General features: G+C 44.6%; 2 protein-coding genes across 3 annotated transcripts in view; one reads left to right on the top strand and one right to left on the bottom strand.

The window, feature by feature from the left end:
- The window catches only part of CA5A (carbonic anhydrase 5A), a gene marked incomplete at its 5' end in the record, with an annotated part of 34,332 nt that overhangs the window by 6,716 nt on the left and 12,468 nt on the right, over positions 1 to 15,148 (top strand). The window contains 2 exons of one of the 2 annotated variants that reach the window (XM_081017852.1): positions 10,022 to 10,166; positions 12,126 to 12,323. In XM_081017852.1, coding sequence (XP_080873978.1) covers positions 10,022 to 10,166; positions 12,126 to 12,323 — 343 coding nt within the window. Of the gene's footprint in view, positions 1 to 10,021; positions 10,167 to 12,125; positions 12,324 to 15,148 lie in introns of those variants that run through there. The other variant, XM_081017853.1, reaches the window with a different exon arrangement.
- Positions 1,485 to 10,026, bottom strand: LOC308483718 (zinc finger protein RFP-like). The gene is made up of 4 exons (XM_081017878.1): positions 9,744 to 10,026; positions 7,293 to 7,715; positions 5,087 to 5,182; positions 1,485 to 2,286 (listed from the first exon to the last, which is right to left on the bottom strand). The coding sequence occupies exons 2-4, from the start codon at positions 7,701 to 7,703 to the stop codon at positions 2,278 to 2,280; spliced, it is 516 nt and encodes a 171-aa protein (XP_080874004.1). The 5' UTR covers positions 7,704 to 7,715; positions 9,744 to 10,026; the 3' UTR covers positions 1,485 to 2,277.

Genomic DNA, 15,148 nt, shown 5'->3' with positions numbered 1-15,148 from the left:
TCCTGCCCTTTCCCTTACTTTTATCCTTAGGCAAACTTTTAAAGCAACATATCTTTCCAGCAATAAAACAAACGGGTTCATCTTTTTTAACCTTACATGCTTTTCTTTCAATGTAATCCCTCCCCTTTGATGTTCTTTCCATCCTAAGAAACTGTTCCAACACGTTTTAAAAGCTCTGAATGAATATTCGCTCCATAGGAGCCAACTCCTAGAGTCCGAAGTCCCTTCAGACCCCCTACTAAAATATTTGAGGGCCCTGGGAGTCTCTTCCAAGGTGTCTCTTCCAGTCCTGGAGAGGCCCATTGGCAATTGTACCTGGGAGACATTCTGCATGCAAAAAGTGCTCTACTACTAGAAGCCCACAAGTGCAGCGCAAAGGCAACAGAAATCCCCTGCTGCTGCATCCAAGCGTGGGATGTGAAACACATAGCAGTCAAGTACAACATTCCTAGAATGAACATGCAAGGGGGTGCTTTGTATGCAGTCAGGATAAAATTTCCTGTTTCCTCCTGAGCTGTGACAAACTTCCTCTGCATGCGACTAGAGGCCTGTGTGTGTGAGAGAGGGGCCTAATCTGGGCAAGAAGGAGCACACATTCTTCTCTTGCTGTCTTCTTCTCCATTTTGTTTTCCTATGTGTTAGGAGAAGTGACTGCTCAGTCGCAGTCACTTGGGACTAACTCCTTTATGGGATAGTTCATGTAGTTCTGTACTTTTGAAACCTAAGTCTGCCTTCAGGGATCTAACTGTGAACTGAAAGATTGTGAGTAAACTACTTTTATGTTGACTTTCATAAGATTGTTGTTTCTATTCTTTTTAAAAGGGACAATAAGGGGCCTTACCAGGAATCTTATACAGTGGTACCTCAGGTTAAGTACTTAATTCGTTCCGAAGGTCCGTTCTTAACCTGAAACTGTTCTTAACCTGAAGCATCACTTTAGTTAATGGGGCCTCCTGCTGCCGCCGCGCCACCGGAGCACGATTTCTGTTCTCACCCTGAAGCAAAGTTCTTAACCCAAGGTACTATTTCTGGGTGTAGCAGAGTCTGTAACCTGAAGCGTATGTAACCTGAGGTATTGAGAGGCTCAGACAAGCCTGCAACAAGCAAACCGCTGTGCGTTTAAAGGGGAATGTTACTCTGCTAAGATACAGAACTTGCTAACACAAGTTAGGAAGGATATCATTAAACAATATATCCTCTCCTGCCTCCCTGAACATTCCCACGCTAAGACCCTGGCCTCCTTGCTTGTTTAATCCACAGAGTTTTGCCCAAGTGTTTCTCCCTCCTCCCACCTGAAGTGGGCCTCTCCTTCTGCTTGCAATCAGGTCTATGCCCCTGGAGGAAAAAACTCCCTCAAACATCATCTGGCTCTCAAGCATCTCTAGACAACTGAGTGCTGGAGATAAATCTTCTTGCAAGAGCCATCAGAGTGATCATGGAAGAATTTTCTTTGATACGCAGCAATTTGATACATTTCTGCTTAGTTTGTTAAAAGCTTTATTTTTATTTTTTCAGTGCTCATATGTAACCAGCCCCCACCCCAAAAATATTTAAGAACAAACCTCAGCAAAGAGATGCCACTTGATCAGAATATCTGATGAGCACATAAAAATGCAAGATGGATGAGATGGCATTATAACACTTATCAGTTCGCTCAAGGAACCATTGTAAGTAAAGGACTCTGGTCACTAAGGTGTATATTTACTCCCTGCCTGAGGTATGTTAAATAATTGTTCCCAACAGTTTATTTTAGGGCTCAATCCAAACCTCACAAAGCAAGGCTAAAATTAAAGTTATAAAAAATCCTCTAAAAGTCCAGAAAAAAACAGTCTTCTCCCTGGGCAAAAGTGTTAGTTTAGAAGGAATTTAAGAACCTAGAATCAACTAGGTAAACGTAAGTATTAAGGCTTCCTCAACAGAAGCATAGGGTTAGTAACTCAGTATGTGCATTTGAATTCCTTAACAGATCCGTCTACGTTGGAATTTTGCATGGGAGTTCAAATGCAAGTTTACAGGTGGGGAGGTGGAGCCTGCCATCTCCCCACCCATGACTGAACATGCACATTGAATTATGAGATGGGGCTAATGTTTCCAAGGACTCACAACCTGGTGGTCCCTCTGTCTTCAGAGTGATGCTCGTGGGAGTTGGATTCCTTTGTGTTTTGTGCAACATCAGAGGGTGGACAGGCAGGTTCCAAATCTTTTACGCCTTGCGTCTCACACCCTTAGGGTCCTCAGACAGATTGACAGGGGATAGGGCGCTATGCCTGGGTCCAGTCACATTTTCTGCAGGGCAGAGAAAGAAAAGGAGAAGGCTGGATGAGATCAGGGGATGCAGATTCACAAAACATTCTCTCTTCAAACTTCACATGGATTTGGTCAGGAAGCCTCGCAGAGAGCAGAAAATACTCCCTTCAAGTTAGTAGAGGCAAGTCAAGGACAAAGAGAATGTAGTGGCTACTTATTAAGATAAACAGTAGTACCATGGTTCTCAAACACCTTGCTACTCAAATGCCTTGGTTCCCAAACGCCGAAAACCCGGATGGAAGTGTTCCGGTTTTCGAATGTTTTTTGGAAGCCGAACATCCGAGGAGGCTGTCAGCTATTGTTTCCGGGCCACCTGCACCAATCAGAAGCTGCACCTTGGTTTTCAAACATTTCGGAAGTCAAAGAGACTTCCGGAATGGACTAAGTTTGATGCTTTTGTTTTTGCTATTTATTTTGCGTTTTTGTTTTTGAGGCTTTTCGGTTAATTTGTTTTTGTGACTGTGTGGAACCCAGTTCAGCTACTGTTTGATTGACTGTGGAAATGGATAAAAGCACCCCCCCCATCCAAACAATGACTATCATCAGTGCAGGTAAGTGTTATGATTTATATATGTGAGAATATATAGAATTCCTATGTGTTCATAAATTGACAAGGCAGACACATACATAAGTATATAAACTATGTGTCTGAAATAGTACAGGAGAGCAATCCCAAAACCATTTTGACTCCCCCAAATTGACCTCAAATGTTTATCTGCAAGGAGGAAGGAAATGGGAAAGCCTCCCCATTGTCTCTTTGATCACAAATCCTGTCTTAAGGGCATATCTGTATATGAATAGGGCGAGCCTGTGACCTGGACTGAGGAATTAAGTGTTTATCATCACAAAACTATCCGTATAGTTAAAGCCATGGTTTTCCCAGTAGTGATGTATGGAAGTGAGAGCTGGACCATCAAGAAAGCTGATCGCCGAAGAATTGATGCTTTTGAATTATGGTGCTGGAGGAGACTCTTGAGAGTCCCATGGACTGCAAGAAGATCAAACCTCTCCATTCTTAAGGAAATCAGCCCTGAGTGCTCACTGGAAGCTGAGGCTCCAATACTTTGGCCACCTCATGAGAAGAGAAGACTCCCTGGAAAAGACCCTGATGTTGGGAAAGATGGAGGGCACAAGAAGAAGGGGACGACAGAGGATGAGATGGTTGGACAGTGTTCTCGAAGCTACAAATATGAGTCTGACCAAACTGCGGGAGGCAGTGGAAGACAGAAGTGCCTGGCGTGCTCTGGTCCATGGGGTCACGAAGAGTCGGACACGACTAAACAAACAAACAAAAAATCACAAAAGAATGGCCAGGCTCTCCAGGTAAACCTATTAACAGGTTTCCTGCCAGACAGGATTCTGCTGTAGACCGCCCCTTCTGTGATGTATGTATGATGTATTGGGGGGTGGTCTTGAGCTACAGGGTGGCAGTTTCAAAAGTCTATATAAGGGCTTGCACACCTTTGTTCTGGGTTCTTCCTCCCTCCTGCGGGGGTGGGTGGGAGAGCACCCTGTTGCATCAGTTTAATAAAGATCAGGCTTACTAGCTGCTTTGCTTCTCAATATTCTCTGGCTGGCCTCTGTTATTTTTCTCCTACCAATAGAAAACCTACATAAGGAACCTACATATATGGGCTCTTGGGTACCCCATAAGGGAAAAGGAGCAGTTTTTTTCTCACAACATAAGAAAAATAATAATTATAATCTACAATACTGTCTTATTTATTTTATAGTACAGTACATTGATTATTGCTTTCATTTTATGGATCAATGATCTCAGTAGATAGTAAAATTCATGTTAAATTGCTGTTTTAGGGGTTGTTTTTAAAAGTCTGGAATGGATTAATCTGTTTTGCATTACTTTCTATGGGAAAGCGGGCCTTGGTTTTGGAACGCTTTGGTTTTGGAACAGACTTCCGGGACGGATTAAGTCTGAGAACCAAGGTACCACAGTATATATTTAACTCCCACAGCTCCAGTAAAAGAGACATAATCCCAGAGCTGGACAGGACAAGATCTATTGATAGTGCCATCTCCCTGTGCAAATGGAAGATCCAGCAACTCAGGGGTCCTCACAGCACACCAGTGCTTCCCTTTCATTTTGCAATGTCCACGGGTTGCTTCATTTCTGTCTGCATTCACTAGTAGGAGTGGCCAGATGGACTATGCTTGGTGGGGTATGTGCATCACCTAGTCTCCAGAGACCTGCAGTGTGGTTTCCTCTTCCCAGACACTTCCTTGATCAGTGCCAGAAAATTACCTTACTCCTTTGTTTTCCCTCCAAGCCTCTTATCAGGAGAAGGGCAGCAATTAGCTTAGGGCCCCTCCATAAAGCCTTTATATCATGAATTCATGATTGGGGGTGTCAGGGTGATTACTATGAATACCGTTTGTGCCTGCAGAAGTTTCAGAGTTGACACAGCTTCGTTTACAATCAGTGCACATCCTGCAGCTCCCTGCTAAAATCCTGTAACTTCTCTTACCGCGGATTTTCTGGGGTGGGGTCATTTGTTTCAACCACTTAATACTGAACAGGACAAGTTTAACTTATAAAGTTAAGACCACATAGCAGTGGGGTTTTCATAATTGTTTTCCGTCTGCTTCAGCAGCAAAGGGGAAGCAGAACAGCAGGGAGCACCAAGTGGAAGGAAGTCTTGGGAGGAATAAATATCTCTTCCCAAGTGGAAGCGGGGCATTGCAGTGCAGTTGCTGCCTGGGGCTGGAAAACAGGAGAGAGGAGAGCCAAGGTTGTGCAAGCTATATAAATTTAAAAATTTACCAGCCATTCTGATCTTCCCGGCTCTTGAGTAATTTTGCAGCCCTCAAGGTTCTTCCTCTCTCCCTCCATAGCCTTCAGCTGGGCTTTGGTTTTCTCCTGAACAATAACAACAACAACAACAACAACAACAAATAATGATGTTTTTTGCTTTATCGGGGAGATTTTCCCTTTACTTGATTTGTTTGTCCAACCCCCTCCCCCACCCCCAAGTTGAAACAACCTGAGGCCACCTCCACATCTTTATAGCCCTATATGGCCTAGGACCCTCGTACCGCCTCTCCTGGTATGTCCCACAGAGGAACTTACGGTCTTCAAACAAAAACATCCTGAAGGTCCCAGGCCTCAGAGAGGTTAGGCTGGCCTCAACTAGAGCCAGGGCTTTCTCGGCTGTGGCTCCAATCTGGTGGAATGCTCTGTCACAAGAGACTAGGGCCCTGCGGGACTTGACATCTTTCCCCAGGGCCTGCAAGACAGAGCTGTTCCACCAGGCCTTTGGTCAGGACACAGCCTGACTCCCTCCTTTGGCAATCTTCACAGAACTTTAGCCTAATGGTTGCCATCAATTTGAGTTGAATTAATTTTATAATGAAATGATTTTAGAATGTTGTACTATTTTATTGTTGTTAGCCGCCCTGAGCCCAGCTTCGGCTGGGGAGGGCGGGATATAAATAAAATTTATTATTATTATTAATTATTATTATTATTATTATAGGGTGGCAGCAAATCCCACCAAGGAAGGCCAGAGCTCAGGGGTGGAGCATCTGTTTTGCATGCAGAAAGTCCTTGGTTCAGTTACTTTTTTTTTTATAAGATATTTATTGAAATTTTCAAAGTGTTACAAAATAAAATAAAGGCAGAAGAAAGTACAAAATAAAAATAGTTAACAAAGTAGAAAAAGAAAAAAAACAAACCCCTTCCAATCATATGAATACAAATTCAAAAATAAAAAAGTGACAAAAAAAGGAAAAATACATCACAAACAATTAAAAACATTTAAAAACAAATTCATTATTTTCAAATCCTCAACTGTCATTGCCTTCTTTCTTTGACCTCCTCCTCCTCCCTTTCTTTGTATCCTAGTTATTAATTATCCCAGCAAATCCTTTCCATATTTCATAATATTCTGTCATTACATTGCCCTAAACTGTTTTAATCTTATCTTTCTATAATAGACTAAACCTTAAAGCTTAAAACTTAAATCTTATCCTTACCCACTTCTCATAACCATAATATTCTTTCATAATTCTTTAAACATCTTTACTAAAGCCAAGTAATTTCATTCCAACATTTTTCTAACATTCATCAATTTTATAAAACAGTTCTAATGGTAGAGAAAAGAGATACAAACAGGTCCAATCTTCATCCAACATCCCTTCCTCCTGGTTCCGGGTTTTGTCAGTCCTTATTATCCCGTCGATCTAGCCCATTAACCTGGCAACCTTATATCCGAGGCCCTCAAGTCTCTTCCATGTCCCTTCCGCAGCTCTTCTTCATATTTGTAACTGTATTTTCCCTTGTCTCCTGCTCGTGGTAACTCCAGCTTGGCAATGTTTTTAGCCCTTCTCGACAGATCAGCTCCTTTTCCATATTCAACACTGAATTCCATATGATATTTAAAAGCATGTTTCAAAGGCCCTCCAAAGTTAAGAGCCCCCACAATCCCAAACATCTCACGGCCCATTGCCAGATTTGAAAAGTCCAAACATCCCAGCATAGGGGGGTCAATCCAGCCCCCCATTTCCAAGCCAAACCAAACTTTTTCTTTCCAAATCTGGCTTTTTCCAAGTTCATTTGTCAAATCCGAAAACTCATATTCCTGTTGGGCCTGTTCTGTCAGGACACACTCCTGATTACTTCCTGAGTGGGCTCCACATATTTTCCCTGTCCTTGGTTCAGTTACAGGCATCTGCAGGTAGGGCTGGGAATGTTCTCCATCTGAAACCCTGGAGAGCTGCTGCCAGTCAGTGTAGAGTTCTGAGCCACATGGACACAGGACACTGCCTTATAAGGAGTCAGGCCATTGGTCTATCTAGCTCAGTATTGTCTACTCTGACTGGCAGCAGCTCTCTAGGGATACAGACTGAGTTCTACCTGGAGACTGAACCTCAGACCTTCTGCCTGCAGAGCAGATGCTCTACCACTAAGCCATGGCCTTTCCCCCAAACAGCCTCAGTATAAGGCAGATTACAATGTTTGCCTTGCTTACCTTGAGCTCTCGGGCAACCTCCTCCAACAGGGCTACCTTATGGCCGCTGTGCGCCTTGGTCCGTTTACACACCATACAAAGCGGGGTTTCATCATCCTTACAAAAGAACTTCAGGGGCTTCCGATGCCTTTTACACAACTCTCTTCTCCTTTCTGTGCATCTCTCCACCCACAGCTTGACAAGCTGGACCACTTTTGCCAGTTGCCAATTTGGCCTGCTGTCCATTGGCTGAAAGAGTCTCCTGCACTCGGGGCAAGCAGAGGCTTCCTCAGATTCAGGCCAGGACTGGACAATGCAGGCTTTGCAGAAATTATGCCCGCACTCCAACATCACAGGATCTTTGAAATATCCCAGGCAGATGGGACAAGTAATTGCATCAATAAGCTCCTCAAGAGGTCCCTCAGTTGCCATCCTTACTTCTCCCTAGAGGGCAATAACAGCAGGTTGGGTTTCATTTCCGATTTAAAATAGTTCAAGAGCAACAAAAATGGTGGTTGTGGGCAAAACAAAGAGGTCTTACTCATTATAAAGTCCAAATCCACTTTGTTGCAAAACTTACAGAACACAAATGCCTTCAAAACTTACAGAGCACAAATTCCTTCCAAACTATCAACATCCAACATATTTTAAGGGACAAGTCTTTTGATGAGGACACTGTACAAATATTTCATAAGTAGCATATGTTTCAAGTTTACACCATAATTTCAACATAAATTTTTAAAAGTCCACCTAAAAAAGGTGAAAACAATTCAAGAGTTCGACCAATAAGCCAAACTAAACACAAGTGTTGCATATTATTTTTTTAAACAGGAATTTAGTTGAAATTACACGGCCACCCAATGCTATATATGTGTTCTTTTAGAAATAAGCGCTAGAGTTTACTCTTAGGTAACTGCATACCAGTCGATAAGATAAGTTTATAAACTTAAGATGACAACCCTGTGCACTTATCTGACAGTAAGTCCCACTGAACTCAGCATAATTTACTTCTAAGTAAAGATACCTAGGATCACAGTATAACAAATACCTTCTGATGAGGAGTGTCTACCCCAGAGAAAGAGCCACCATTCTAAACAGCCATGTACTAAATTTGATCACTATAAATAACCACACTACTTTCTTAATCCAGTAGTTTACTTACAGTTAAACACCACCAAGAAATACTGGAATCCAGACAAAGATCACATCCACACATTTAAAGCACATTACTTTCTGTAAAGAATCCTGGGAACTGTAGCTTGTCCCTTATGGAGCTACAATTCCCAGCATCCTTAACATGAAGCCTGCCTGGATTTTATAGTATTCTGAAGGTAAGGGGAACCTTTGGCCCTTTAGATGTTTGACGAACTACAACTCCCATCATCCCTGACCACTGAGCATGTTTTCTGGGGCTGATGGGAGTTGTAGTTCTGTAACATCCAGCAAGCCAAAGTTCCCCCACACCTGGTCATTGGAGCACCTGTAACCAGTTAGCTCACTAATGAGAGAGTCCTTGCTTATTAGAGGACCTTTCCATATTTAGGCTGTACACCCATCTAGGAGTAAGTCCTACGGGATTCAACTTCTGAGTAGGACTGCACTGTGAATCTTCATTTAACTCTTGAGGAATTGCGTTCTTAATCTCATTTCCAGGGAAGAAAGGGAGGATCAGATTGTCTGTATGCTTCATTTGCAGTACACTGGTACCTCAGGTTAAATACTTAATTCGTTCCGGAGGTCCGTTCTTAACCTGAAACTGTTCTTAACCTGAAGCACCACTTTAGCTAATGGGGCCTCCTGCTGCTGCCACGCTGCCGGAACCCGATTTCTGTTCTTAACCTGAAGCAATATTTCTGGGTTAGCGGAGTGTGTAACCTGAAGCATAGGTAACCTGAAGCGTATGTAACCCGAGGTACCACTGTATAAAATTTTTCTATAGCCCAGAAATGAAAAACTGTGTGTTTGGACGTTAGCCTATATAACGTTGCCTATAAAACAGTAGACGGGGCAGTTAGTACAGCGTTTTATAGGCCTATAAAACAGCTGCCTATGAACAGTCAGTCAGTGGCTTGAGCAGGCGCAGAGAAACTCCCTGTCCCTCCTTGGGTGAGAGCTCTCGCGTGCCTTTTAAAATCATAGTATTGTAATCATTTAGAAATTTGCATCTGATACACATCTGACATTAGCAAGTGATAATTTCATGCAAATCTCCCCCCCCCCCACGCCATGCCTAAGTGGCCGCCCTCTCTCTCCCACGTTAACACCTCAGTCCTTATTGGTGTCTACTCAGGAGTAAGCCCTATACTGAATCCAACGGGGCTTCCTCCCTGAAAGCGCTCCAGGCCGTCCGATCATCGGACCGATTAAAAACGTTGCAGCGCCTTGTTATCTCCCTCGCTAAATCGTTTAATAAAATGCGCCTCGAGGGGATGGAGGTGCCCCGCTCTCTCCCTTAGGTTTCTCCAGTGCCACCTGCGCCGAAGCCTGCACCCGGATCGAGCCGAGAAAGTTTCTCTCGCCCGCCAACTCCGGCGCGGAGCGTTTATGGCGCCTGCAGGCGGCGAGCGGGGAAATGACTCTGCCGTCCCTCCCAGGATACTTTCGCCCGCTGGCGGCCGCGGCGCTTTGCCGGGCGGAGATGGTGGGCGAGGCCCCGGAAGGGGCTGGCTCGGCTGGGCCGGCCGAGGACTGAGGGAGCCCTTCGCTTCCAAACAACGCCGCCGCCGCCGCCTTCTCCTGCCGCCTCGGCCATGGCTCGTCGTCTCCTACCGCCGCTGCTCCTCCGCCTCGGCAGGGACCCTCGGCCGAGTCCAGCCGCCCTCCCCGTCCGCCGCGGCGGCGGGGTGAGGCGGTGCAGCTTGGGCGCCTGCGCCTCCTACCGCCTCCGGGACGGCGGTGAGTGACACACCCCGCGGCGACCTCCCCCCCCGAAAAGAGACCCCCCTCTTCTCTCTGCAGGAACTTTTCCTCCCCCCCAAAAATTATGGCCTGTACCTGGGGTCCATAAGGCCCTAATATTTCCCCTTCGCCCCCCTCCCCATCTCTTTTCCCAGCTGTCCACACCCTGCTTATTATTCCCCACACCCATGTTCCTTTTCTCGTTCTCTAACACACACACACACACACGTTGCTTTTTGCTTAGTTAGGTACAACCCTAACCTACTATTACAATCTCGCCCCTGCCCAAAACACCCCTCTCAATTCATTCTCCACCTGTCCCCAACTTAAATATTTCGTTTCTGATCTGCTTTTTTGAACCCCAGTGGTTGTGCCCTTTTCCTAGCACCCCAATATTGTATGATGGATTATTGTGTGGACTGCTTGTTTTGTATTCTGTACACTCTGCTGTTGTGTATACAGTATGTACATTATTATAGCATCTATACCATACCTTTCTCTTAAGGCGTTTCCAAGGCAGCATACATGGTTCTCCTCATTTTATCCTCACAACAGCCCTGGGAGGTAGTGACAGGCTCAAGGTGACCCAATTGCTATATTACTGAGTTGGGACTTGAACCCTGGTTTCTCCCAGGCCCTAACTGAACACTCTATTAACAACTACACCATACCAGCTCTTATTAGGTAAAGGAGGAGTTAAAACTTTTTGATAAATTAAATCGCAACACACTTCGCACTGTCCTTCCCAGTTTCTTCCTCACCTGTTTGCACCCACTTCAGAAACCCCCCAAGTCCCAACCTACTAGTCCATGGTTTCATAGCAAGAGCACAGCAGGGCCTTTAGGAAGTGGCTCCCTTTGGTCTCAGCTGGTCTTTGCAGGGAAATGTCACAGAGCCATATGTCCTGATGCCATCTTGCAGAGGACAGTCTTCTGGGGGAGGGGATGTATAATGTGGGGTGACCCAAATGCACACCCATAGTTCCTTATTTGTTGTTCACATCTGGGGTCCCCACATACTTTTCAGCATTGCGCAAATGCAACAGTTGATTGGAAAAATGGATCATGGCTTTATCTCATAGGGGACAGTCCCCTAGTCATGGGGTTGTACGATATGATATGAGGATAGTGGAACAGGTTTGGCTGAACTGGGTGCTGGCACCTCAGGATATAGAATGGATTGCAAGAGATGGGCTGGGGTGTAGTGCTGAATCTTAGCGTTGCACATGGCACTGCTGAAAGTTGAGAGCCAAAAGTCTGCCACTTGTTGGAAGTCTCCTTCAACCATGCTCCATACTCAGTTGTCAGACTTTTCTCCCCAGAGCAGCTTTCCTTTCCTTTGCACTGACATCCAGGCTTTCTTGGGAATTGTGCTGATATTTAGCAGTGGCAGGAAAGACCACAGATTAGGGAATGATGTGATAGCGTATCCAACTGTTGAAAGCAATTGCATTAAAATCAGTGCAGAAACCTCAAAGAATTATTGGAGAATGCAAAGGTGTTGACTACAGTGTGAGGGAGCATCAGGTTCAGGGCGGTGTTAAGGTGCAAATCTAATTGCGGCTTCTCTGTGTGAATCTGAATTGCAGCTGTTTATTCCTTTCATTGATAACTTTTGGAAGCAGGCTGGCTTGGAATATGGTTGCCAGCTGGAAGGCTGTCACCAGGATCAAGAGAAGTACTTCAGGCGAGCTGAAGAGCTTCCCATCACTGGGTGGGATGTTTTGAATTTTCATGCGTTGTTGTAAAGTGCTTTTGAAACTCCCCTTCATTTCAGAACTGGGCAAGTGTTGTTTTGCAGCCAAAGGCCCCCTGGACATGCAGAACAACTTGGAGAATTGTTTGCACCGTGGCCTACTCTTCCAAGCAACTTCCATTGATCGATCAGCCTAAAACATATCTGTGAGTTCCATACAGCTTATGAGAAACTTCCTGTGTCCTCCTCTTCTTCTTCCAGTACATCCGCTGTGGCAGAGCCCAATTACAATCCCGGGGGGCAGCCGGCAGTCTCCGATCAATATCCAGTGGAGAGACAGCGTCTATGACCCCCATCTTAAACCCCTTGAAATACGCTATGATCCAGCCACTTGCCTCCATATGTGGAACAACGGATACTCGTTCCTGGTTGAGTTTGAGGATACCACAGACAAATCAAGTAAGTCTTAAGGGGATGCCTGGGATTGTAGGATAATAGCTTAGTGGTAGAGCACTTGCTTTGTATGCCTGATGGCTTCTCCAGCTCGGGCCGGGAATGCCCCCTGCTTGAAACCCTGAAGACCCATTGCTGCCAGTCAGTGTAGACAATACTGAGCTAGATGCACCAATGATCTGGCTTGGTGTAGAGCAAATTCCTAAGACCCACTGGTCCTGCTGTTAAGTTCTGGCCCAGCAGGCACCTTTCGCCACCCCTCCAGTTGGCAAAAGCTAAGTACATTGGCAGACATTTCTGCAAGTTATTTCCCATTTCCCTAAATATCCGGGCAAATATGTGTCATGTGAATCCTTGCATTTTTGCTTGCATCCATGCCCTTATGAAAGTTGATCCACATCTTTAAAATACGAGTGACAATTGCCCTGCTAATTTGCTAGGGTAAAAGCCGGATGTTTGGTCCAGAGATCTATATTCAAATCTCCGCTTTTTGCAGCAGCCCAATTACGTGGCTTTGGTTACGTGGCTCTCCTGATCCCAGAGCTCTACCAAATAAAGGCCCCTGTTCAGATGAGAATTGTATCGCGTTTTATACATGAAAAGGGCCATATAAATGTTCATGAGTGAAGTCTGTGGGTGGAAATTCTTAACTAATCCTCTAAGATAATTAATACAGTATCTAGTTTTGACTTCTAGACTCTGTGAATCATTATAATTGAGGAAACAGGAATAGTGTATTACATGTGTAGCGGACTTGCGGCCCTCCAGATGTTGTTGAACTATAACTCCCATCAGTCACAGTCAGCATGGTTCAGGGATGATGTGTGTTGTAGTTGGGGGAAGGTCACAGGTCTCCCCATCCCTGGTTTTTAAAAAACTATTCATATTTGCAGTACATTCAATGTAGGAACTAATCCTTAACAAAGGCTGTTTCCTGTTATGTATGTATTACATTTTAACCACAAACATTCCTCCTCCATGAAGCTCAGGGCAGCATAGATGGAAACTTCCTCGTTTGTTTGTTTTTTATTCTCTGCAATCCTGTGAGGTAGGTTAGGGTGCAACACAATAACTCAGAGAACTTTACGGCCAAACAAGTTTTTCCGTCAGGGTCTTAGTCAAGCAATCTTAGTCCAGCAATTACTCTCTTTTTTGCTATGATTTCCATGAATTTTGTCTCTTGGCTAAAATTCACTCCAACTGTAATCCGTACAAGACTTGGGGAGCAGCTGACATTCTTTATTTGGATGCATTTTTTTCATTCTTTTGGATGCTTTTTCATTCAACTTTTACCCATTCATTTTTGTAGAGGAAGCCCTTGAGGAGGTTTCATGTGTGCATGTTCCCAAATGAATAGTATAACTCTGGCATTAAACATTAATGAAATAAAAGGTTGTTTATCACTTTGGCTGCATTTCACAGATAAGCTTTTGAATAATGTACTTGGAAAATATCTAGAAGGCAAGATAGGTGCTTGGTTCTAGCAAAGCACCTTGTTCTCTGGTTCCCCTTGGAATTGTATTGAAACCTCAGTAAATGGAAGGAAACTTAATATAGTTGCCTTCTCTGGCATTGGAAGAGCTCTTTTTATTCTTCCTGAAAAGAAAAGTCAGGTTTTGTTAGCTCACTTGAACCAAGTGCTCTGTGCTTAATGCTGTAATGGTTATTTTAATTTTAAACAGATAAGACAGAGCCTCAAAAGCTGTACATTGATAATCTGTTTAGCCAATAACTAACATTGTGGTGGCTGTTAGTGATGTGTGGTTAGAACACTTAGCAGCACATATTAAGTAAGTTGTGTGTTACACAGTACTTGGATTAAGTCCAGTTACCTGAGTAGCCATTATGCAAAGAGTATGTTTAAATTAGAGAAGGGTCATAGCCCTGCGGTGGGATACATTTCCATGCAAAAGGTCCCAGGTTCAAGTCCTGATGTAGGGAAATTCCTCATACCAATTAAAGCTGCTGCCCTCCGGTGTTGACAGTACCGAGGTAGATGGACTAATGATTCTATAAGGCATCAACCTAGTGTGGCCTCACCTGGATCCAATTTATGAGTCATAGGTTGCCCATCACAGCACTCTTTAAGAAGTATAATCGTTCTCTGGTAGTAACCTTCCTGGGCTGAAGCTTACAGCTTGTGTTTGGGTTGTATCAAATATCTTAAGAAAGCTATTTTAGATACTGCAGTTCCTTTTTATGGCTTCTCTTTTTGCTTGTCTTGCAGTTCCAGAGCAGGAGAGGTTAAAATTGTAGTGTGTACTAATAGTAACAGGACGTGGGTGGCACTGTGGGTTAAACCACAGAGCCTAGGACTTGCTGATCAGAAGGTCGGCAGTTCGAATCCCCGCGACGGGGTGAGCTCCCATTCCTCGGTCCCTGCTCCTGCCAACCTAGCAGTTTGAAAGCACGTCAAAGTGCAAGTAGATAAATAGGTACCACTCAAAGTGCAAGTAGATAAATAGGTTCTGGCGGGAAGGTAAACGGCGTTTCCGTGCGCTGCTCTGGTTTTCCAGAAGGGGCTTAGTCATGCTGGCCACATGACCCGGAAGCTGTACACTGGCTGCCTCGGCCAGTAAAGCGAGATGAGCGCCACAGCCCCAGAGTTGGCCACGACTGGACCTAATGGTCAGGGGTCCCTTTACCTTTTTTACTAATAGTAACATTGCCATTTAGCTACGGTGATGGAAATCACAGAGCCATGTTTGCGAGAGGATGAGCTGTGGATGTAGCTCAGTGTTAGAGGGCATGCTTTGGATGCAGATGGTCGCAGACTCAGTTCCCTGTAACCTCCACCTTAAGAAAGCATCCTGGAGGGTGGGGCTTGAGAA

The sequence above is a fragment of the Podarcis pityusensis genome (genome assembly GCF_964106645.2).
Source record: "Podarcis pityusensis genome assembly, chromosome: 8".
Classification (NCBI taxonomy): domain Eukaryota; kingdom Metazoa; phylum Chordata; class Lepidosauria; order Squamata; family Lacertidae; genus Podarcis; species Podarcis pityusensis.
The sequence above is the reverse complement of the archived record's forward strand: the minus strand, read 5'-3'. Positions and strand labels throughout refer to the sequence as shown.

Coding starts and splice junctions, on each gene's coding strand:
- LOC308483718 (XM_081017878.1), bottom strand. CDS start 7,703: ATGGCAACTGAGGGACCTCTTGAGGAGCTTATTGATGCAATTACTTGT. Junction 5,183..7,292: donor AGGTTGCCCGAGAGCTCAAG/GTAAGCAAGGCA, acceptor GTTATTGTTCAG/GAGAAAACCAAAGCCCAGCT.